We start from the raw sequence: 23,638 nt of genomic DNA on the forward strand, positions 1-23,638 counted from the left end.
CCTCCAGCTCTTGTTCCATACTGGCCACAGAGACAGGAGGGTTTAGCTACAGCTCCCACAAGGAGCAAGTTTGGATCAGTGCATGCTCTGACCTTTGGATGTGTCAAAGAAAGATGCATGCTCAGCTGTGTTGGCCATGGTTTGACTGCTGCAGGGAACATCCCAGGTTCCAAGTTTCATTAACGAGGAAAACAATATGTACTGTCAATGTTTGCTACATGAAGTTAACATGAAAACAAAGCCCACTCCAGAGAACAAATGAAATTTACTGGATTAGTTTCTTGTTCCAGCTGTCCTGATAAATAGCATTGAACTCAACACCGCATTGATTAGTTGGTTCAAGACAAACACTGATCAGATTGCCTTGGCAAGTATATATAGCATTACAAAAGCACAATCATCCATGTCTATTCAGAGTAGCAAGGATTCACTATACTTTCATTTCCCTTCCCTCTACCTTTCCCAGCCTAGATAGCATGTCTGTACTATTTAATACCTGAACTATTTAAATGCCCTATGTTAAATGCTTTCCCATCCTTCTCTTGCATTTTGCCAATAGACACACTCAAGCCCCTATTCTAGAGAAACAGAACCAAACTGTGCAATTGCTGCAGAGCCTCAGAAGGCGCCACGTTTCAGTGCAAGCTGACCCAGGTCATGGTTTTCTCCTAAGTGCTCAGTAGGGTTTTTCCTTTATCTCATCTGCTACCTCAAATATGCAACCTAGCACAATAGTCAGCTCTGCGTGAGAAACCGTTTTGGAGAAACACTCTGCAGCAGTCTCTCACATTAAAGAGAGAATAGGTGGGGAATCACAGAAGATAGATGGGGGATCCTGGTAAGAGTCAGAAAGGGTAAAAAACACAGTACTCTATTATTGCTATGTGTCTGTCTTCTTCACTTTGCTTCCAATCATCTCAAAAGACACCAGAGAGAAAGGATCTTACACCACTCTGTGCTTTTACACTGAACACAACTCTTTAGCAACTTGGTTTGGAAGTAGTTTTGTCTCCTTTAGACTTTGTCCTTTTTCATTTCGAACAAGGTATTTTTGCAGAGCCACAAATTCTGTGAGATCTTCGGAAAATTTTGATTTCAGTGATTCTCCCAAGGTCTCTTTCCCTCGTCGGATCTACCTTTGGTTCGAGGTAAATTGTTGCTACCAGAAGAAAAATCTGCCCTAATAACTCATTCCTTACCCAATTACTCAGCTTTGTTTTCCTTCCTTCTGCTGTATTACAATGCAATCATCACCAAAACCAAATAGATCAACCTACGATATACAGAGACTTTTTTTTTTTTTTTTAAATCTGATCAATAGCTTTACAAACATCTTTCTTGTTCTATCAGGAGACATAACTTTTCTGACAGACGCCACCACCATGTTGGTCTACCAGAACTGCCACTTCACAGAGCAGCAGGAAAGTCATCTCAGTGTTGTGCACCTTCTCTTCATACCACACTGACCACATCCTTCCAAAACTGCCATGTGTCTAAAATGTTCACAGACAACAGTTAATTCTACTCTATCTTTTTTCTTTTAGAAAATGATGGGGTGTTACTTACAAATCAGTTTTCTGGTAGGCGTGTTAAAGGACTAAGAAGTATTGTTTTAGTTATGCCTTGCAGCAAATGAGAAGCAGAATACTGGTTTCTTGTTTAAATGCAAGCTATGACTCATCCTGGGCAGAGATAAACTGAAACACATAGCCATTAAATAAAAAACACAAACAATTTTCCAACATGAGGATTAATGACAGATAATAACTATAAATTAACTTTAATCTTTTATAAATCAAAGTCCCTTATATAAATGTCACTGCAATCTTTTCAGATAAAAAAACCAAATCAAAGCATAAAGAGAAGTCACTTACATATTACAGTTACTATTCAGTACCAAACCAAACAACTCCTTAGCAGAACCACTGGAGTGTTCATAAAATATTTCAAGACTAAGAAAAGGAGTGGACCTTAAAACATAGCTTTAAATTTTTGAATATATTTTTAGTTACTTTTTGACATCAGAGGTGTACAAGATTCTTAATCCTGATACATTGAAACGTCATCAGCTCTCCAATATTGAGTCCAAGTTAAATCTCATATTTAAAAAGGAAAAAAGGAGGAGGAGAGCATTTTGTTTTTCTACTATTCTCTTGCTACTGCTTGAAGGAAACTGTGGCATTGTTGAATGGGTTAAAACAAAATTTAACTCAACATAAGAAGGCTGCTGTTCGCAGACAAGAAGGGAAAAAAACGAGTCAGAGACCTAATAGTGGACAATTTTGAAAATTATAGTGTGTGTCAATAATGGAGATAACAGTGAAATTCAAAAGGAATAATCTCAAATAATAGAGAAAATGAGCACCTGCCAGCCACAAAGCCATTAGTATCAGGGCTTTTATCTTTGCAACAGTTAAGTCTGGAGACACTGACAAACTTAATGACACAGCAAATAAAACATGGTGAAAATCTAACTGGGAAGCAATCCCCTTCACTCAGAAAACACTGCTGCAGAGTTTGAAAATAAATGCTTCCAGTATGAAACTCGCTGCCCAAATCGTTGGTAACAAACACTGCAAACCCAGCACGGTCACTACAGGGTCTAGCTGGGTTTGCAGATCTGTGTAGCTGGTCAGGCCATAGCAGCTGCACTAAGGGACAGACAATCCCAACCCAGAAGCAGCGGGCTCCTGACCAAAGATCCCAGATATAGGAGTTTGCCTGTACAGACCACCCAATGTGATCAAACATGTGTCCCTCCCAGAAAGATGAAAACCAAGGGCTTGTAAAACCATGTCTGAGACAGATCTGGAATACAGTGCCTCGGGAACAGGAAGCCCTGGAGGAAAGATGTTGCTCAGAAAGCTGATTGTTAGGAATCTTCAACCTGGAGCAGGTGGGGACTAGGGAGTGTAACTGAGACAGAAGGAAAGGAAGAGAGAGAGATGATATTACACCAACTGGAAATGGGAAGACAAATTCTGTAGCAAGCAAACAGCTCGTCAACATTCTGAAAAAGGTGAAGCATAAGTAATAATACTCCTCTCACTGGAAATATACATAACAAAGTGCTGGACAGTAGTCAATCCTCATGATATTCACCACCCCAGGTCGTATTACTGTCCTCAGTTCAAGACAGGGAGTCAAGGCAGAAACTTCCTCAACTCCCACAGACAGCTGGTGTCAGGCATATACTAAATCCATCAATACTTGCCAGTCCTTAGCTGGACAGTAAGTATGTAATGCTAGCTGCTGGGATCTCACCCACAGAGAGCTTGAAGCTTCACTGCCTGCCCCACAAGCCTGAGGGTAGAAAAACATGATCACAGATCCACGCAAACTTGGCCAACGTGAGAAGACCAGGTTGGTACAGGGAAAGATGAAGACAGCTCTGCTCTAAAGCTGTACTGAGGGCAAGCAGCATTTGCAGTAACAATTAGATATGCAAATAAGCACACTGAAAATTAGTGACGGTTTACTGTTGTCATGGAGAAAAAAAAGCACCCTCCGTTCTGGGTCAGACCCAAGCACTGCATTTTCCTTCCCTCATTGGTAAATAAAACTGTAAGGAGCACTGGAAAACCCAGGAACCAACACAGCTCAACCTGGGACTGGAAAGGTTGAGATTCAGAGTGGGACAGGACAGCAACATAACCCAAACAAAAAACCTCTCTGCATCACCCCAGAAAAGCAGGACCAGGACAACTCTGCAGATCCTCAAAGGTACCAGGAGGTAGAAGCACAGCCTGGAAGAAAGCACCCACACCATGCAAAAGCCAAGCTGCTTCCCAGAACTGCTGCTGCTGGGGGAGGCAGATGTGGGGGAAACTGAGGGCAATGTGATGCACTAGGTACTCAGATCCCTTGAAGCTACATGGGAAGATCTTGTCTGAATGGAAATACACACTTGGCTCGAAGCCTCTGTGTATCTTTGGCCATCCTTATAGCGCTCCAATCCCTTGTTAAGTGATGGCTGCTAAGAGGCAAGAGGAGGCAAGCAACCTATTAGACTTAGCTTTCCCAGCCTGGGGGTTTCTTCATAGGAGCAGCTGGCCAGAGCACTGCCTTTGTTCCAGCAGCCACAAAAAACACAGACACCCCCCGCTCAGCCCTCTAAAATCCCACAGAAGAGTCAAGATAAGTTTATAATGGAAACCCTGACACAACCTTCACTATAGCATCCTGAACGGAAGGTGATAATCTGATCTGTATGTGAACTAGCTCCCCTTGCCTCAACGGTATTTATCTTACTTTAACTCCTGTTACAAAAGGGTTGAGTCATATAGCAGAGCTAGCCAAGTAACAAAACTGCAAGGCTTGCTAAAACTTCAGATTCGAGGATAAACAGGCGCAATCCTAAAACAGGTTAGAAGAGAGAGTCTCCACAGGAGCGCTGGTAGCCAGACCTCTGAGCCTCTGGACAATGGTATTTTCTCCTGCACCGCAGAGATTATCGCAGCCCAGCGGAGCGGTGGGAGGGAGAGGGTGTAGAGCACAGGGCTCTGCCCTTCGTTTCATGGTAACACATATTACCCAGGGCCCAAGAAACCTGATCCCGTAGCAACCTCATGTATGGAAAGTGCCCCAATCAGATTTCACTGTGTCAGGAGAAGAACAGTATTTACTCTGCATACAGATTAGTCACAAAACTGGGTCACTTCTTGCCTTTTCAGAGAGAGGGGAAAAAACAGTCAAAAAACAAGGCTTCTTTTTCAGATCTTTTTGTGTCCCCCCCCCCGACTTTTAAAACTACGTGATGCAGCGTGGTCATTCACAGCTGTCTAAGCTGATCAAATGGCACCTGCATGTGTAAGGTTAAAGCACATCACACTCACTAGGCTTGCATTTCTTAGAATTCAGCTCATTAGCTACTTACCGGTTCTTTTCTAGTTCGTTGTGTGTAGACCTGGAAGATAAACAAAAATTTGGATTAGCCACCTTTGACCTCTCAGCACCAAAGTTCAATCAGTGCAAGCCGTACACATCCCCAGCAGCATATCGCAGCGTAAAGCCAACCAACTACATACATTAAAATCTATAGCTATAACCTCAGCCTCCCTGCTGACAAGAGTTTCCTCCCCTCCTAAGTCTGTATTTACCTCCTACGCACAAAGCTGGTACTCTTACTGGTGCTACAGAAAATGTTCCCTAGAGACTTAAAACACATACAAAATCCCGAAGAGAGGCAATGATTAGAACAGGGGACCAGAGTCAGCCATTTCCAGACTACTTCTGGCTCTGCCACCAACTCAGTATGGGACTGCAGTTACGTTTCTTTGTGCTTTAGTTTCTCCATCCACCCTGTAAAAATATTGGTATCATCTGCTAACACAGGAGCTCATGGAGTATTGATTTATGCACATTAAATAATAGGAACCTTCCAGCAGAATTGGCTCTGTAAGGACAACCCCTGGAGCCCTTCAGCGGTCACATGCTAGATTTAGCAAACTTAGTAGAACTCCAGATATGGCCAGCATTTGGGCACGAAATGGGATGGCCAGTACTGCCATGTTTGCAAACATCAGCGGCGCTGAGCAGCACTTTTAGGATGCCTGGAAACCCCTCAGGGATTGAAATGGCACTGCCACAGCACTAGCTTGCAGTGAAGCAAGTGACCCATAAAGTGGCACTGTGACCACTTGACAAAGGAGGGGGCTCTGTCTTTATACCTGCCCGCCACGCCAAGCACGCTGCCAGCACTCCCTAATTTAGAGTTCACAGCTTGAAAATGAGACCAACCAGAAACAAAGGGGAAACATGGCAAGTTCATTCTCTTTTTCTCTGTGATGACAGCACGAGTGGCAAAAAGAGCTTAAATCCTTTCAGGATTTCTAATCTAACAATGTTATTAGTAACCCAGGTAAGGTTGCTGAGGATTATTTAAAAAGAATCGCCATTTATCCAACATTTCTCTTTAACAGAAGGTCACCTTAAAATAAGAGTAAAAGGAGCCCAAGAGCTTAATAAAAAGGATCTATTTTCTGTAATTTGGCATCACATTTCTTCCGGAGCTCCGAGAAGATTATCCTCTATCCCCCATCTGGAGAATCCCACAGAGAATTCTACAATTAGGGAACCGAATGGAGGATGTGCTCCAAGGGAAACCCTGTCATAATTAAACACTTCTTCAAAAAAAGGGAGGAGGAGCGCTTAACAGGTGTTAGAGCCGTACTGAAGATGATGAATAAACCACTGATGTCTCCGAAAAACAAGGTAAATGAGTCTTAGCTAGCTGTGGCTGAGAGCTGTGGGTGGCCAGAGGAAAAACAAAACTTTACTGTATGTCTGTGCAAGGCACCCTGTGCAGCAGGTTATGGGATGCCCTAAAGGCGAGGCACACTATAGCCAAACTCCTAAAGTGGAGGAAACTCCCAAAGCAAATCCTTCCCTCCTGAAAAGAGAGGATCCCTAAAGTCTGGTTCCCAGGAGCTGGAGACATGAACATAATATTTAGTCCAGAAAATCTCCCAAATCAAACCCACATCCCCCACGGAGTCTAAACCAGCAAAATCCATTTGTCCAGGCAACCTGGATGCAAATTACCCCACCAGGGGTGAGCTGAGGCCCTTTAAAACCACTGCCCGTATGTTCTTTGGAACATGCTTATTGTTCTTATTTACTGTATGTTCCTGCAGGAGACTTTGCGCTCTTCTTGGCTATGACATTAGCAGTTACAAAGCCGGAGATATGCAATGGCTTGAATTCCTATATTATATCGAGCCAATTATCAAGGCCAGCACTGAAAGAACAAAGTTTGGCCCACTGCTGTGAACAAAATTAAAACAGCAGGTTCTCCCTACTCCTCTCACACAGGAGACTCTTTATTACCTATCTGCCTTCTGATGAACAAGACAACTGAGAGGGGTCACAGGCTTTTCACCAAGTCAGGAAATTTATGCTGTGACTTTTAACCATATCAGTGGCAAGGAAAAAAACAAACCCTAATCCCCCACACACTTTCCCACTGAAAGCTGAATGCAAAGGAAAGGAAAGAATGTCAGCAATGCTGAAAGAGTCCTATGGGGATGTTACTTCTCTTACCTGCCTATGCTTTGCTTAGTCTTACTGGGAACATTTGGAAAAGTGTTAATTTTCCCTTTCATTTAAATTTAGGAAAAAACCCACTACTTTTTTTAGGGAAAAAACCCACTACTGCCATTCACTAACTCTTACTTTCTGTGCCAGTTTCCCTTTGCTTGGACAACGGATACAGAAAAAAACCCCTCTCTCTCCTGTTCATAATTAATTTCATTTTCTGTAACTCCTGATCTAGAGATTAATTTTCTCCCCTCGTCTTTGGGCTGCACATGTTACTAAGATTTATTTGGAGTTAAACAAGGACAGTGCCGTCAGTGAAGTGGAAAAAAGTACAGGAACCTCTGTTGACATGACATTCAGAAAAAAAAAAAAAAAGGTACAGAAACAAACGCAACCGGACCTCTTTAACCGAGCTGGTCTTATCATAAACTGAGAACCTAGAGACTATCACCAGGCCAAAATCAAAGCTCCATCCTTGCACGCCATCGCCAGCTTTTTGATAGGTAGAAGATGAACACCACAGCCGTAAACTACTGTAGCGCTCGGGGAGCGTTTCAGGGTTACTTGTAACGCTCTCCGTTTACAGCGGCACAACAGCAAGGAACCGGTGCATTCAGTGTGATGTTGCTTTGCTGCTGCCGATAGTCAGTCGCAGCCTGCGTCACCCAGTGAAATAAGGACACCGTGTCGAACATGAACCACAAACCAGAGGAGCTCACATCCCTGCTGTCAGGTGGACAGGGCAAGCAGGACCTTGCCCCCACCTACAAAGCTGAAACCACAGCCATGCGGGTACAAACATGTTCAGAGAGAAAAACAAAAGCCCAAGCACACGTACCGGCACTGCTCAAAACCTCGGCTGCAATTTAAAAGTAGCTCAAGCACAACGTCTGCAGGGTTCTCATTTAAAAGTCAGGTTTCTATAGCAGTCAGCTCTTTAACAAGAAATTGAAAACATCCAAACTGATAACTACCCCTAGAAACTGAAAGAATGTTATATAAGGAGGAGGATCCTGCCGATTACAGTTTGAAAACAGCTTGGGAAAAGATCAAGAAAGAGTTCTAGAAGCTTAACATACAGGAGCCAAGCAAACAACAAAAAACAGCAGAGCAGTCCCCATCAAGATTTTAAATAACAAAAAGCTGGAAGAGGAGAAACTGTAGTTTATCCCTCTTTACCCCAGATACCTGAAACTGCATACAAAATAGGAAGAAACAGGGAAGTAGCAATTGTCAGTCACTCTAATTTAAGGTCAGATGCAACAACCCTTTTGTGGCAGTTACTGTGATTCTGCCTGCAACCTTGCTATCCAACACTGTAACAAGGTGTTGCTGAAACATTAAGCTACACTGAATTCCCCCAGTGAAGGAGATATTGTAAATAATTTATTACTTTACCCCATTTTCTTTATTCAAATAAAATCCCTCCTACCATGGTAGAGGCAGACAAACTTTCCCTGAGCACAGGTAAGCCAACAAAACAAACTGTATCAGGGAGGAACAAAGCTCTAAAGAGCACTGAATTCATTTGTCATTGGGGTTTTTTACTGTAATTAAAATCACAAAGCTGCCACATGACATTAAACACAGCTGACCTTTCTGATTTACACATTTAATATCGATAAATAGCCCAACGAATGCATTTGCAGCATATTTGCATTTTGGTTTGACTTCTTAGTGAGGTAACTATTTTCTACTGGGAAAACACGGCAACTGAGAGTCCTTGTCCTATGTGATATGCAGGTGGCATTTAGACCCAATGACCCTGTCATGTCCTCGTACCTGGTCACCCTCCTGTCTGTATCTGGCACCGGCTCCTGGCTCCAGAGGAGCCCGGGACTCCAAGAGCTCCATCTCCATCAGAGCAGAGACACCGGTGGCTCAGGAGATGCTGCTGGCCATCCGTATGGCCAGGTAAGGGGGTGGGGTGGAATAAAAATAATCTCTTCAAATACATGTCCTTAATGCCAACAGAGAGCCAGTGCTTCTCCTCCAAACTCACTCACCCCACTCTGCTTTAGCAAGAGATTAATCAGGAAGAAAATATTCCATCAGCTTGTGCAAACTAAGGCACAGTTACCTGAATCCCGTTTAGCAAAACAGCAAGAACATCCATCCACAGACCAGGCCAATCATTTTCTGTCTTACTTCACCCTGCCCAGGTTCAGCCACCTCTGCTGCTTATGCATCATCACAGCAAATACAATCTCATTCCTCGTCATCTTACAGACCTTTTCCACCTTCTGGCTCTGTTGACACCCATTCATTTGGCCACCAAATTCCCCTGCAGGAAATGCCTTCTTCCGCTCCCCAAGCCAAGATCAACCACCCTTCTGGAACCAGTGAACTACATTACTGCTTTCTCTTTTATGCAAGTTCTTCCTCAGAAATGACTCCTATTGGAAACAGCCAACTGACAAAACAAAACAAAGAAAAAGGAAGGGTGATCAACAACTTTTCTCAATTTTAAATCCACCTGTGTCCACAAAACAAAACTTACTGGCTGAAGAACCCAGTGTTTTGCCAGGGTTTCAAGTAGCAGTGGATCAACACTGTAAGTAGTCTATGAAACCAACTGCACAAGCCATAGTCCGGGAAGCCTATGGAGAAGCTCCACCAGCAGCAGCGGGTGAGGCTCTCAGCCCAACAGTAAGACAAATAGAATCATAGAATCATAGAATCATCTAGGTTGGAAAAGACCTTTAAGATCATCCAGTCCAACCATTAACCTACACTACCAAGCCCACTCTAGACTAATCAAGGGTAGACCAGACTAAACCATATCCCGAAGTGCCACATCTATAGCTGCGCAAGAGTCAAATCTTCCTGCCCAGATGGAGATGCCCAAGGGCTGAGCTTCTAAGGGAACTGTGAACCCACCTCACCTCTGGGAGGCCCAGGAGCCTGGCTCTCGGAGGGCTGCACAGGAGCCTCAGGAACACAGCAGCTTACGGTACTCAATGCTGCCAAGAGCTCCTACAGTAAGGAGGGGCATGCAGCTGAACAGGAGATGGCATAGCTGGAGCAGAAGTCCTTCTGCTGCCATTCTTATGCCCTTTGCAAATACCAGCCTCAAGTCCAACAAGAGCCTCACCTCAGCCTTGCATATCAGCAAATCTAATAAAACATTTCTTTCTAAGAAATATTAGAGACAAAAGTTATCTTCGCCATTACTATCCCATGATTCCTCTACACTGTCTGGCCTTGAGGTCCAGAATAAATGCTTCTCCATGAAGAGCTGAAGTGAGGAGACAGAACAGACTGTTTCACCTTCTCGCTGATGTCAGTGGGGATGCACCAGATTAACCTGGCCCCTAACTCTAGCTACTTTTTCTGTCACTCGCTCTTAGATGGTATCAGATTCCTCCCAAGACTCTGATCAAAGCTGTTTTCCCAGGATCAAGCCAGACCCTTTCCAAAGTTCACATTCCCCATCTCCAACAGAGAAGGGGACACAACCATACTGGCATCTGTTTGTGCTTATTCATCTTTAGAAAAGGAGAAATGGCCCCACAGTCTGTTTTCAGCTCAACAAGGGGAAAAGAGCTCCTTCATGCAGATCACAACTGCAGAAAGTCATCTAGCCCTGCGCTTCTACGCAGTATCCTGAAAGCCTCCTGCAACACTCAGTCAAAAACTTTTAAAGGTACACTGCGCACACCCCTTGAAGAAGTAAATGTCTTCCAAGCCACCTACAGTATTTACACAGCCCTTGTCAGTTTGGTACCTGCTCCTCAAAATTATTATTTGTTTGCAACACTTCGGAAGTTAACTCTTCCCTAACACTTCTTATGCAGGGGGGACAACAACAACACACAGAAAAGCTAAATGATTTTTCCAAGGTCACACAAGAAGCCTGTGGCAGAGCAGGGTACTGAACTTGGGTTCCCCGAACCCCAGGACAAGGCTTGCATCATTTGGTTGCTGTTCTCAGGCATCCCAGAGAGACATCTAACAAGGACATTTGTGCCATCTGATTCTTGGGTCAAAGACAAAAAAAAATGACATAATCATTGTAAGCTGCAAGTGGGAAAGTGGAAAAAAAAAAACCCAACCAACAACAACCCAGACCTAAAACAGTCCTCTTTTCTCACCCACTGACTGCCAAGTGAGCCAACCCTACTCTCAGACACCACTGTACAAAGTGCCAGAGAAGAATCTAAAATGGGAGCCAAGAGCAAAGTAATATTAGTTTACCGATAAAACTTATCCGATAGACACATCAGGCATAACCCTCAGGTGGGGAAGGAACCACAGCTGCAGTCCCAAACAAAGCATGCTGCTCTGTCGGTGCGTGTTCTGCTTTTTCAGCACAAGGGAGGAAAGAGCTGGAAGACAGCTCTTCCCTGCTGAGCACCACGAGTCCCTTCCAGTCCCAGAGCTGAGCTCCCAAAAACCAGAGCAACACCCCAACAAGCAGCACAAGGTGGCACTCTGCAGGGGAAGGGTTTTCCAAGCCAGGCTGCACAACAGCAAGAATGTTGTTTTGCATTCACTGCTGCAAACTGGGGCCAGCAAAGCAGTCCCCAGCTGGCTTCCCTTCCCACTGTACAGGCTGGGAGCAAGCGTGCTGGTGTGGGCCTTCTCCTGTACCACCTGAGCCCCTACGTGCAGGCCCTAGCCCTGCGTGCTACGAGAAAACTGCCCCATCTCATACACTCCCTCATGCAGGGCCCTGCGTGGTGGCCAAGAGGAACTGGGTTTGCTGAACAAGCAGCTATTCAATATTTTGTTTTCTCCTCATTGTTCAACGTGTGGCCTCAAGCCAAGCCCTGCTCTGAATACAGAACCGGTGGTTTCCTTACAGGCTTTTCGACAGGCTCACCGAGAGCAGTGGCCAGGCAGTTCACAAGCACGTTTATTGTCAAGCATCCTCGCTTTCCAAATTGGAAGCTAAGGAACAGGGAAATCAGAGTTGCAGCTTCTAACCCCTCTGGGTGCCTCTACAAAGACCCCCAAGGGCCTGGTTTTCTGGGCCACTTTACATGTTCAAAGCACAACTCCCGCTGATGCCCCTTGCAGCTGTGCATCATCAGCACTTCTGCAGCTCAGATCCGAGGCTCGTACCTTGGAACATCACAACGTGAGGAACAGACTATTTGGAGGTCTCCTATGACAAGCTGGACTGAAAGGGTCTTGCTGAACACACACAGTGCTGCTGACAGGGGCCAGAAGTGAAGAGAGGTCTCCAGTGTACTATTCACTGCTCCATTCGTCTGCCTTCTAACTTCCGTGACAAGTGCGCAAAGGTCCTACAGAAACCACCTCCTTCACTTCCCAGCCCACAGTTAACCACATCAGAAAGGGCTGGTGCACACAGATCAGGCACAAAGGCTGACACGTGTTCATTTTGGGAGGTACCTTAGCCATTTCAGTAGAGAAACCCTAGCCCACCTCCCTTGGACATACAGCAGTCGACATCTCTAATGATTTAGAACTTGGCCAAATTCAGATAGATTGTCACAGGTCAGGAAAAAGTGTATTCCTTGCCTTCACCAAGGCAAGATTCCTGTCTATGATCCATGATGCAGGGGAGTTTGAGCTTCTTGTAGACAGATTCTTGACTTTTTTTTTTTTTAAAAAATACATTGACAAACCCATGCTTTTCAGGACCTGGTGAGGAGAAATGTCAGGTGGCTTCACCATGGCACCTCCAAGCTCCCCCATAAACAGAGAAGAGCATGGCACAGAATGAGGACAGCAAAATACACACTTCCCCACACTAATGTCAGATGCACGCTGTCCCACAGGTCTCTCCCAAGTGCTACGTGGGAAGGACAACCTCCCCACACTACCTTCATAAACAGATCATTCGAAGCAAAATGAATGATTTAAGTAGGATGAGGCACAGACTTCATCCATCTCCTGCTAACCCCTTAATATGTCTCTGAACGAAATCTTCACTGTTGAATATTCAAGTGTATTACAGAGCAGGGGAAGGCCTGACACTGCAGAAAGCTCTATATGGTCCCTGCCCCACTGACCTCCAGCACGCTCCAGAAGTCTCACTGCATGGTCAGGGACTCAGTCTCTTCCAAGACCACACCAGAACCAGTATCATAGTTGCTGGTACTTGCACGGCAGAGAGGTCGCAGTGATTCACAGAAAAAGAATAAAGATACAGGAGGCAGTTTTCAAATCTACCTAGAAAACTTAGGATCCTAAGCCTCACCTTCTTTCAAACAGCCACAAGCTCCAAAACACCAATTCTGCTTCCGGAAAACAGGATTAGAAAAGCATGCACATTACCCCAACGTACAGATGGTGGGAACCATATAATGTACAGATGGTAGGTCCCATGTAGGTCATCTGACCTGCCCAGATCTTGCAGCCTTTCAGCAGCAGACTCAGGAAATGATCCAAGGGCCCAGCATGCCAGCACTTTACCCTATACCATGCTTCTTCCAACACATAACATTACCCTTTCAAGGAAGATGGTCATATCCAGAAATAGTCTCAGCAATGTCATCTGCAGAGCAACATTCTGTTTGGGGAACATGTACTTCTCTGCAACACGCATCTTCTGACCTAAAGAAACTGCCTTCAGATGCACTGGGGAAAATCAGGCTTTTTGAGTAAACGCCACCTGACTGAAACACATTTTGTTTGAAAAGAAACTGATGGCATTTGTATGGCTGTGGGCCAGGCCAGACTTTCTTCACTTCTATTTAGATTTGTTAGTTATCTTTCATGTTACAACTACATTGCTGCAATACTGTGCCTGGAGGTGAAGGGAGGGGAAATAGACTTGAAAACAGGAACATACATTAACACTACTGTTAGCTACACGCTGAGTTAGGGAAACTGAGGCACAAAGACTTACACAGGCTGTAAGAAAATCAGGAAGAGAACCCAGATGTCCTGATGTCTGGGGTTGTATTCTGTCAACAGGGACATATTCATCTATCACCTGGGAGATCCATGAAAAAGAAAGGCTGAGAAAAATGGAAGAGCTCAGATTTCTTCTCTTCTTACAGTTCTGGCTCACAAGCAGCAGCAACTAACGTGAAGGCAGTGAGGTGACTACCTCCCACTGCTCCCAGATGGCCAAGCTACTTGTGAAGCAGTTCATGAACTGCTGCAGTTTGTAGCCTAACTGTTAAAGGCACACCAGAACTGGTGCCATGTTACCTTACCACATCTATACGTTGCTTTATGGCTGCCCAAGCACCTGGGCAATGACGACTGGAGTAATAGTCTCAACAGCAATCCCAACATCATCTGTCCCTTCCCATAACTTCTCCCTTCTTGATGGTGTAACAGATGGAAGGAGATAAACGAGGTGTTCAGAAAATAATCAACTTATTTATGCAGAGGAACTTTAATCAAAACTGAGGCAGAAGAATTGCTCTCAGTCCACATGCCTGCTTGTTACAGAGCAAGCAGCAAAGTATAAGCAAGTAATTAAGATAACGCTGGAAATCATCTAGGCTACTTCAAACTGGATTCATAAAGCAACAGAACTGAAGTGAAATTACTTTCCTATCAGAGAATGGAAGTACAGTAGGGAGCACAGAAATGAGAGATGGGAATATATCCAGTAGGATGGAAAAAGCAGGCCTGTTCCCTCTGAGCTGATCAACAAGGCAGTGTCTCCTAGAGAACAGATCCAGGCAAAGGGCAGTCAAGTGCATAGCCCCAGAGACCCACAGCCTCTGATCAAGAGAGCCCAAAATAGTCAACAAAAACAAATCCTATCTTTGTTGGTTCAAAGGGGGTAGGGAGTAGGAGCCAACACTCTCAAGAGGAGAACAAACAGAAGCCAGTCTTTGAATTTGGGCAGAAGTTTGTCAGGAGGGGTCAGGAGATGATCAACAGCAGGAACTCCAACAAGACATTTAACCCGGCAGCATGACATAGACTGCTCTGTTTGGGTCAGAAAGAGAAATGGATTTGAAAGCTCAACCAGGAACGAGAAAGGAAAAAGCCAGTCTTACCTACAAACAGGGGAGCAGATGGAAACAGGTGACAACCAATTCACTGTCAAGCAAAGGATCACGTCAGGTTAAACAAAACAAAAGCATGAAGGATAAATCACTGCATGTGTTGTGGATAAGGCATTACACAGAAAAGGTGCAAGAAGGGTACAAATGTAGTGAGAAGGGGAAAAAGACCCAAACCACCTGGCAAACAAGGAATACTACTTAAACCAGGGAACTGACTGTATGCTGAATATAACGGGAAGAGAGAATGAGGGAATTCCACGAACAGATGACCAGGTTTGGCCCAAATACGATCCCTACCATCCCAGGGCACCAAATCTCTCTAGGAGCTGGGGCTAACAACCTTCATATTTCAAAAGACCCTAAGCACCAAAACCTGAAGTTTCTTGTCACTGCACCGGCACTGCTATCAGTGATGCAAATCAGACCATGGCAGTCTGGGTAGAGTGCTGCGACATGAACAGCATGAGCCCTGACTAGCAGTCTCACTGCTGCAAAATAGCATGGTCCTGTAGAGTCTTCCCCCAAATCTGGGAGGACAAAGGGATCGTGAGCCTTCAGCCACAGACAGCAACAATTCATGGCAGACAGACGCTGCAGCAGTGAATTACAGTGAAGTTGCAGACAGCATCAACAACTGGGCCTGCTTCTAGTTTACACAAAGGCCTCTTTGCACAACTTGGACAGTCTAAAGAGACCACAAATTACATTTTACACCTACTGAAGGTATCAAAGTATAAATTCAGCCCATAATCATGGGTTTCTGCATAGACTCCCTGCCACACGGATCTCTCTATGCATGGCTATATTACTAATACACAAACGAAAGCAGGAACTGCAGCTCCACAGGATCATCCCACTTGGAGGGCTATAAAATAAACAGAGTGACAAAGGGGAACACAGCAGGTTCCCCCATGGAAACTGCTATATCAGCCCTAGTGCTTTTGGAGGCCTCATTCCTCACTAAGCAGTGGGGTTTATGTTTCTTGTACCATTTGCTGGGTTCACCCTCACTTTTTGCATTTTGCCTGGTAACCTGCCAGTTGTGCTGCAAAGCCAAGCATCACTGAGAAGACACTGCATACAAAACTTCACCTCCATGGGGTATTTTTTTTTTTTTCCCCCAAATCGTTGGCAGGATCTCAGCTTCTGATGTAGATCAGCAGAGACAAGGAAAGGCACAACTTAGTGCCAGCAGGTTCAGAAACTCCAGCATCACTACAACTTGCTTGTCTACGCTTGCAGACTGCACTGGGGCAAATTACACCCAACGGGCAGATGGGATGTGCTGAGGCTGAACTGAGCTGTTTGAGGACAGCCCTACCTGCCAACCTCCTCTGATCAACTGTACTCCAGTACAAACCTACAGAAGATAGCGGGATTTTAACAAGGGGTGGTTCTGCCTCTCGTGCATGGACCAGCAATCCATTTTCCCAGAAAAATACTCAAACTGTCATTATGCTTTCCCAAAAAGAATTCATGCTCACACCTAACTATAGTCAACACTGCTGGCCAGTCCCTCTCAACATCTCTAACGCAGAAGCAATCCTCAACAGCTCAGCCTTGTCCAGTTTTCCCGTTTTGAAAAATTAACTAGCTTATTCATATATACTCCCTACTGGAAGGCAAGATCCTATCTCCAACTATTTCTAGACAAAATTTCAACAGTAGCATGAAAATTCCAGATAGCAATCACACTGCACATTACCAAAATGTGGCATAAATCAAAACACAGCACAGAAAATCTCATCCATTCTCCGTTTTACACATGTGGATTTGTACTATACGAAGCAAAGCCAAGCCCTGAGCCATGAATAGAGCTCCCTGGCACTACAAGGCTTGAGACAGAAAGCAGTCTCTATCCCCAGCATATTACACAAGGGCCAGATTCTAATCCACCTACACACAGCGAGTCAAAACTCAGCTCCCACTAGCTGTGGAGTAAGGTGTGATCCAGTGCGAGCGCAAGTGGCTAAAAAAACAAAAGCCCCCAAACAAATAAACAAAGTATCATCCAGAAACAAAAAACAACTGACAGAGGCTAGGAAGCAACAAAGCTGTCAACAAAAAGCCTCAGAGACGAGCTCCCTGGGATGTGAGGAAAGGGGTAGGGGCTTTGTGCAGAGAAGTAGAACAACACAGGCTGACACAGCGATCTACTCTTTCAGGAATTTCTTACACAAGACAGGCAAACCACTCAGCCCCCTGCACCTCCTCTCCCCCAATAAGATCGGAATTACAGCACTGTCCTAACTCCAGAGGCTGTAGGAAGGACTGAAAATTGCCAGGTACTCAGTCATCAGCGCAATGCGGGGGCAGTGAACCTCCTCTGACAGAAAATATGTAATATATTTAAAACTGTGCTTAAGCAAGTGTTCACCACCCGCCCTACTCCTCCCCTGCACAGCCAGGTACAGCTGCACAGCACTGCTGTTCTGGGAAATCAGGCTTTCTTGCACACCAGACAGCCAAGGCTGACTTGCAGCTACACATCACATCCTGTTAGCTTCCGTGCCCATGTTTGTGAACCTGTGGCACATGAAACCATCACCTGAGGCATGTGAGGTACCTAATGCACACCTACCTGCCTCCCCAGTCCTTGCTCAGGGACACTGTGAGCAAATTAAGCTTAAAGCCAAGAGTACCTGAGGGTTTCAGTAATACAGCCCCCATCCCTACCCTCAAAAAACAGCTTTAGAGGTTATGAGAGTGGAGGGCTGCAGAGAAGATTCAGCACAAAACCAAGTGATGGGATTTAGAAGCATGGGGAAAAAAAGTTTCAAATGGGGCAGAGGAGAACGCAACAACTTAGAAAATGAGGAGCTGCATCACTAGAATAGCCAGAAGGGCAAAGAAACCCAGACACCCAGATTTTCAAGACACCATGTCCAAAATGCCTTACCATACCCATTACAGCTGCTGATTCCAAGCTCTGCAGGCAACCTGCTACCGGACTGTAGATGTCTGAAAGGCCTTTGGGAAGCAGCCTCAGACACAAGGGAGGATAATGGGAAGAGAGGAAAATGAAAGGAAAAAGAAACTGGACAGAGATCAAACCCTCCCCCATGGAACCGAGCAATAGATTCTTTGAGTGCCCTTAACAACATGGGCCTCTGGGGAGAGCTGAGGGCTCCTAGCGCTGCTGGGAGGGTGCCTGGCATTTCCCCAGGATCAGACCAAAAAATAACAGGCTTTTCTACATGCCTGAGAGTCCAAATAAAACCAAAACACAAATGACAATCTAATATTGTAACGTAATTTCAAATTCCGTTATAAATCTTAACTTCATTAAACTGATTGTATTATGGGGGGGAAAAATCATTTAGCATCCCTGCTGTTTATTTTATTTCCTGCTGACACAATGATTTAAATTGATTAAAAAGTCTTCTCAATTATTTTCCAAAATGTATAAATATCAAACCAGTTGTCTAATCCTAACTAACTATAATGAACCTTTCAAATAACTGGGTCTATTTAGAACTGCAGATGTAGGGTCCGTAAGAGCACTTTCCAGTGACATCGAATGCAAGTTCATGTACCCACAGAACTGTACTCCCAGTATGGACTATTTCACTTTGCTAGCAAGTTTTTAGAACTCAGCTTCTGTCCCAGAAAGGTCTTCAGAAGGATGAACACTGAATAAGTGATACATATGTTAAAATAAATCTCTGCTAATTTTTCATCCCAGTCCAAAAACCAGAAGATACCTTTGTCAAGAACAAATTAAAACAGAGGCAAAATTGAAATCTAATTTAATACGGGTTGGCTAATTGATTTGTTTGGGTTTTTTTGCTTTTAGCTATGTGTTAAATGGGAATTTTTAAAAAAAAAGTTCCCCTTGTTTATTATGAACTCCAGGTCATAATGACTGTGATTCTCCACATATTTTTTGTAGGTGGGTAATTTTCAGTACCTAAATATCCCCGACTAAAGCAATCCTGCATATTTTTAAATATATTCAGGTTTTAACACACAGCACGCAACACTAGGTCTTTAAAATACCCATGCAAAACACTACACATACATATAGATAATGTCCCGAGGATTGCAGAGGGGAACCCCTCTGCAGCAATCTGCATGCTGTCAGTTGCACAGCTGAGACAAACGAAGGAAGACAGAACCTGAGCCAAAACATTCTTCTTTAAAAATGCATCATGTAAACTAGAAATAATGAAGCAATGTTTTCCCTCTTATCTGCACACCCCTGTTTGGGGTAGGAAAAAATTATTTTGCTGGGACTGGGAGACCATCATAGTTCTATAAGAATAAGATTTGCTCCACCATTGCCATCCAGAGCTGGGCTGCCTGTTCCTCAGAACTTTCTGGGTGTTTGTGCCATGACAGCACAGAGCCTGTTGGGAAGAAATAGCTGTCATGTCTGGGCTGCAAATGCTGAAGGGAAATACTTGGATTTAAACTATGAATTAAAGAGCATCTAGGCTCTGTAAATACACTGTGACACGTGATCACGGATTATTTGGTTCAATAAAGACCATCAACAATGCACACGTGTCAATTTCTAAAAGTGTATAAATAAATAAAAAAAAAGAAAACAACGGTGCTTTGCCGGGGTTGCTTGGGAGACATTTTTACAGGGGGCTTTTAAATGACAAGATCTGCACGAGATCTAAATGCATAATTTCTCTACACTAATTAAACGTTTTGAGACAAAAGTAATCTAAGAAAATCTCTTGTCCACACATGAAATGTTAAGTTTTGCCCCTCATCAGGGGCTTGATATCTAATTCAAAGCCCATTCAAACTCTACTAGACAGAACTTACTGAATTGTCCCTTTGATTTTAACAGGAAGGGATGATACAGAGCCTTCCTTAAACAAGGCTGATGCTATACTCAGCGTCACACAAAACACACTGCAGCGAATTTGGAGGCACCCTGAACTTCACAGTTGTCACTTCCAGGCACTGCAGCCATCTGGAAGGCCTGCCATCTCCTACAGCAAGTGCAAGCTGCTACGACTTGCACTGAAAGAAACTTCCATTTCCAAATGTGTGTGTAAGGTCTGAGCTCCCCAAAAGAATTGCTCTGGTCTCTGCCTGGAGCAGACCTGACGCTGGCCACTCCCTGAGGCCAAAACAAGCAACACACCAGGTAACGCTCTCACTCTAAAGATTCAGTTTGGCCTCAGTATTCCTTGTATAATGAAGGTTTTAAATAAGACCAGAAAGTATCTTTTCTGCTTCTCTGTTGCCTTTCCCCCCCCATCAATATATTGAGCCTGTCATGCTAAACGGCCCAGCGGGCTGGTCTCAGCACAGAAAGGTGCTGTGCCTGGGGGCTCTGTGCTGGCAGGGCATGCTGAGCACCCTGGCCCCAGGGACGGGGAGTGCTCTGCATCCCTCTCTGGCCTACGGGCTGCTGGATTCGGTGCTAAGGAGCTCCTGAGGGGGATGTGCTTCCAGCCCTCCTCTGGAGAAGGGCAGGTTGCCATGACAAAGGCCTTTGAGAGAAAGAGGTGTGGGATGGAAAAATAGTATGTGAGAAACCTAGAGGGAAAAATGCAGATGTCAGTTCAGCATTTGCCATCATTTCCCAACACAAAGTCACTGGGATTTGGGACTTTGGTTCATGGGAAACAGTAAAGAGCTACAACTGCCCTGGAATCAGGAGAGGCTGGATGAAGAAAGGAAGCAAATATAAACATGCAGCATACAAAGAGCTCAGGATATGCTGATCTTCATGAAGAAAACTTCCCCACCGCAAGGTGTCCTAACATCACTTCAAACAACCTTTGTTATCAAATGCTGCCAAAGCAGAATCACTGCAAGCAAAGGCACCTTTCCCCTAGGCCTTTTCAGGTCCTTCCCAATGGCCTTAAGAAAGCTTTAATCACCTGGGCCACCTGCCACCATTTCATGGATTGCACAGGCCTTGCTGCAGTAAAAGCAAGCTTGCAATTGCCTCTTCAAAATTATGCTTCTAAAGTTTCTCTGTCCCAGAAGGTCTCAACGAGGTCTGAACTTCTACAGAAGGGAGCAGAAGAAAACAAAAAGAACAGGGACGAGAGGGGAGAGGCAGATCCTACCGCAACGCCAAGTGATAGGCTTAATCCTGTTGTCTCTTCTAGATTTAAGAAACCAAGAAATATGGCATTGGGTAATAAGGGAAGTGTCAAAAACACGGAGTTCTACAATTACCAAGCAATCAGAAAGCTGGGAAATCCCACCGCCCTGAAAGGCAGAGTGAAAGACAGCTTCATTTTCCTGAACTGAATTTTTAACACGTTGTACATAGCAGCCAGTCATCTCCCTCTTTCCCATTTGTTGTAGGGGATCCATTTCAAAACATCATTTCCTCGCTTCAAATCATGCCTGTCATTACAATCCCAAAGCACTCAGGCTGCACGCACGCTATCCCTTAAAAGCGGTGACTTCTGGGTTGGAAAGGCATCAGCTGTATATAATGGGTATAGCTATTGCCTGCCTCCTCCCTGAACCCTATGAACAGATCTCCCTATTCCCTTTCCCTCTGCAGCTTCTGAGCCTTGGCACAGAGTCAGCTGGCAGTGCCACTTCAGATACAGCTCCCCCGTGTCCCCTCTGCTCTCAGCGCTATGGATCCAGAAGGGACACTGTACTTGTGTGTCCCAGCTCTGAATCCCCCCGCACTCAGGCTCTTCCCCGCAGGGTAAGTTTCTCTCTTCTGCCTCCAGCTTTCCTCTCCAGCTTCATCCTCCCAGCCAGCCCTGCACCCCACGCTTTCCAGCCCGCACCGTACCTGTTGGCAATACTTGCATTGCTACCACTGCCGCTGTGTTTCCTCGCCCGGCTCAGCCTCCGCGTGGGCCTTGGGTCTTGTAGTCCAGGACTTGGAACTGAGGGGAAGGTCGAGGCATAGCCATGTTCGCATTCTGCATGAGAATCAACAGGCAGGGTGTAAAAAAAGAGGATCATTAAAAAAAAAAAAAAAAAAAAAAAAAGGTAGTAGTCAGCAGGCAGGCCTCACCACTAACCCTCCCTTAACCACAACAGCCCAGGGAAATGACTGATGATGTATTCAGAGGGAAGTGGACTGGGAGGTGGAGAAAAGAGAGGAAGGGGAGTGTAAAGGCTCTGCCAACCTTGGAGGAAGGACATCACCACTCAAACACCTGAAAACATCAAAAGAAAACACGACAGCCCAGAGAGCGCCTCGTCTCTCTCCTCCTGCCCAAGCTATCCGAACCAGGCAAACCAGGCGAATTTCACTGTGCCATCGAGTTCTCTGCAAAGCCAGAGCCACCCACCACCATCCTTCCTACCCGCTGGGAAACTTTCACACCAATCCCCACTTTTCCTTCCAGAAAACGCGTTCACCTCGATCTCCCCGCTCTCTGCGGAAGCCTTCCACCTCAGCCACCACCTCAGGAGGACCTGTCCGCCCCGTCCCTCGCCAAGCCCCTCACTGCTCGGTGATCTGCCACCAGCCCGCCGGCAAACGCTGGCTCCGACCCCCTCCGCGGGGGTCTCTGGCCCCAGCCCCGCTCCCCCCACGGGGGGCTGTTACCCCAGCACCCCTCCTCCCCCCATTACCTCTCTCCCTTCGCTCCAGATACTCGGCCGCCTCCAGCAGCCGCTGGATGTTGATCATCTGGACCTGCTCCATGGCCCCCAGGCCGGCAGCCGGGGGACTCCGCAGCCCCGGGCCCCCCTCCGCCCCCACGCTCCCAGCTCCCCCGCTGGAAACGGGGGCGGCTGCGGGGGGGAGGAGCGAGGGATCGCCGTCGCTCCCCAGTCCGCGGGCCTCCGCGCACCCACAGCCCTCTCGTCCCGGCGGGGGGGGGGGGGGGGGGGGGGGGAGGCGGCTCTCCTGGCAGGGCGAGGGGTGGGCGCACGGAGGTGGCAAGGGAAGGCGTGAGGAGACGCCGGCGGAAGGAGCGGGAGCGGGACCCTCCCGCCGGGGCAGGCAGCGAGGCGAGAGCTGTTCCTGACGCAGACCCGTCCCCACCGCCCGGCCGAGCGCTGCCCCCACCCGCAACCCCCGCTCCGGCCCGGCCCGCGGCCCCCCTCGCCCCCGGCCCGGATTTACCCCCACTCCGGGCCCTGCCGCGATCCAACCCCCTCGGCCCCCGCCTGGGCTCGCCCCCCGCCCGGCCCGGCCCCTCGGCCCCGCGGCGGGACCGGCCCCTCGGCCCCGCCCGCCTCAGCTCAGCCCGCCCCGCCCCGCCCCGCCCCGCCCCGCGCGCCCGCCGCCCGCACCACTTTGTTTACCTCTGCCCCGCGCCACGGGGGGGGGGGAGGCGCGCCGCCGCCGCGGGGCTGCCTGGGAAATGCAGTTCCCGGCTGCGGGGGCCACCACGCGTGGGGGGCCCAGAGCCTCCCGGGGCGATGGCTGCGCGCCCTCGCGCCTGAGGAGATGGCTCCGTGCCCACCCGGGCCCTGAGGCGGCGGTGGCCGGGCCCTGAGGTGATGGCTCCGTGCCCACCCGGGCCCTGAGGTGATGGCTGTGCACCCACCTGGGCCCTGAGGTGATGGCTGTGCACCCACCTGGGCCCTGAGGTGATGGCTCCGTGCCCACCCGGGCCCTGAGGCGATGGCTGTGCATCCACCCAGGCCCTGAGGTGATGGCTGTGCACCCACCCGGGCCCTGAGGTGATGGCTGTGCACCCACCTGGGCCCTGAGGTGATGGCTGTGCACCCACCTGGGCCCTGAGGTGATG

General features: G+C 46.7%; 1 protein-coding gene across 3 annotated transcripts in view; it reads right to left on the reverse strand.

Moving 5' to 3' along the window:
• MXI1 (MAX interactor 1, dimerization protein) overlaps nt 1-23,638 on the reverse strand; it is a 59,137-nt gene that overhangs the window by 25,015 nt on the left and 10,484 nt on the right. Inside the window, exons 1-3 of one of the 3 annotated variants that reach the window (XM_075717716.1) lie at nt 22,512-22,618; nt 21,718-21,850; nt 4,877-4,906 (exon numbers count right to left, since the gene is read on the reverse strand). In XM_075717716.1, coding sequence (XP_075573831.1) covers nt 4,877-4,906; nt 21,718-21,850; nt 22,512-22,584 — 236 coding nt within the window. In that variant the 5' untranslated portion in view covers nt 22,585-22,618. Of the gene's footprint in view, nt 1-4,876; nt 4,907-13,861; nt 13,946-21,717; nt 21,851-22,511; nt 22,619-23,638 lie in introns of those variants that run through there. The other 2 variants (XM_075717715.1, XM_075717717.1) reach the window with 2 other exon arrangements.

Source organism: Pelecanus crispus, chromosome 10 (assembly GCF_030463565.1).
Source record: "Pelecanus crispus isolate bPelCri1 chromosome 10, bPelCri1.pri, whole genome shotgun sequence".
NCBI lineage: Eukaryota > Metazoa > Chordata > Aves > Pelecaniformes > Pelecanidae > Pelecanus > Pelecanus crispus.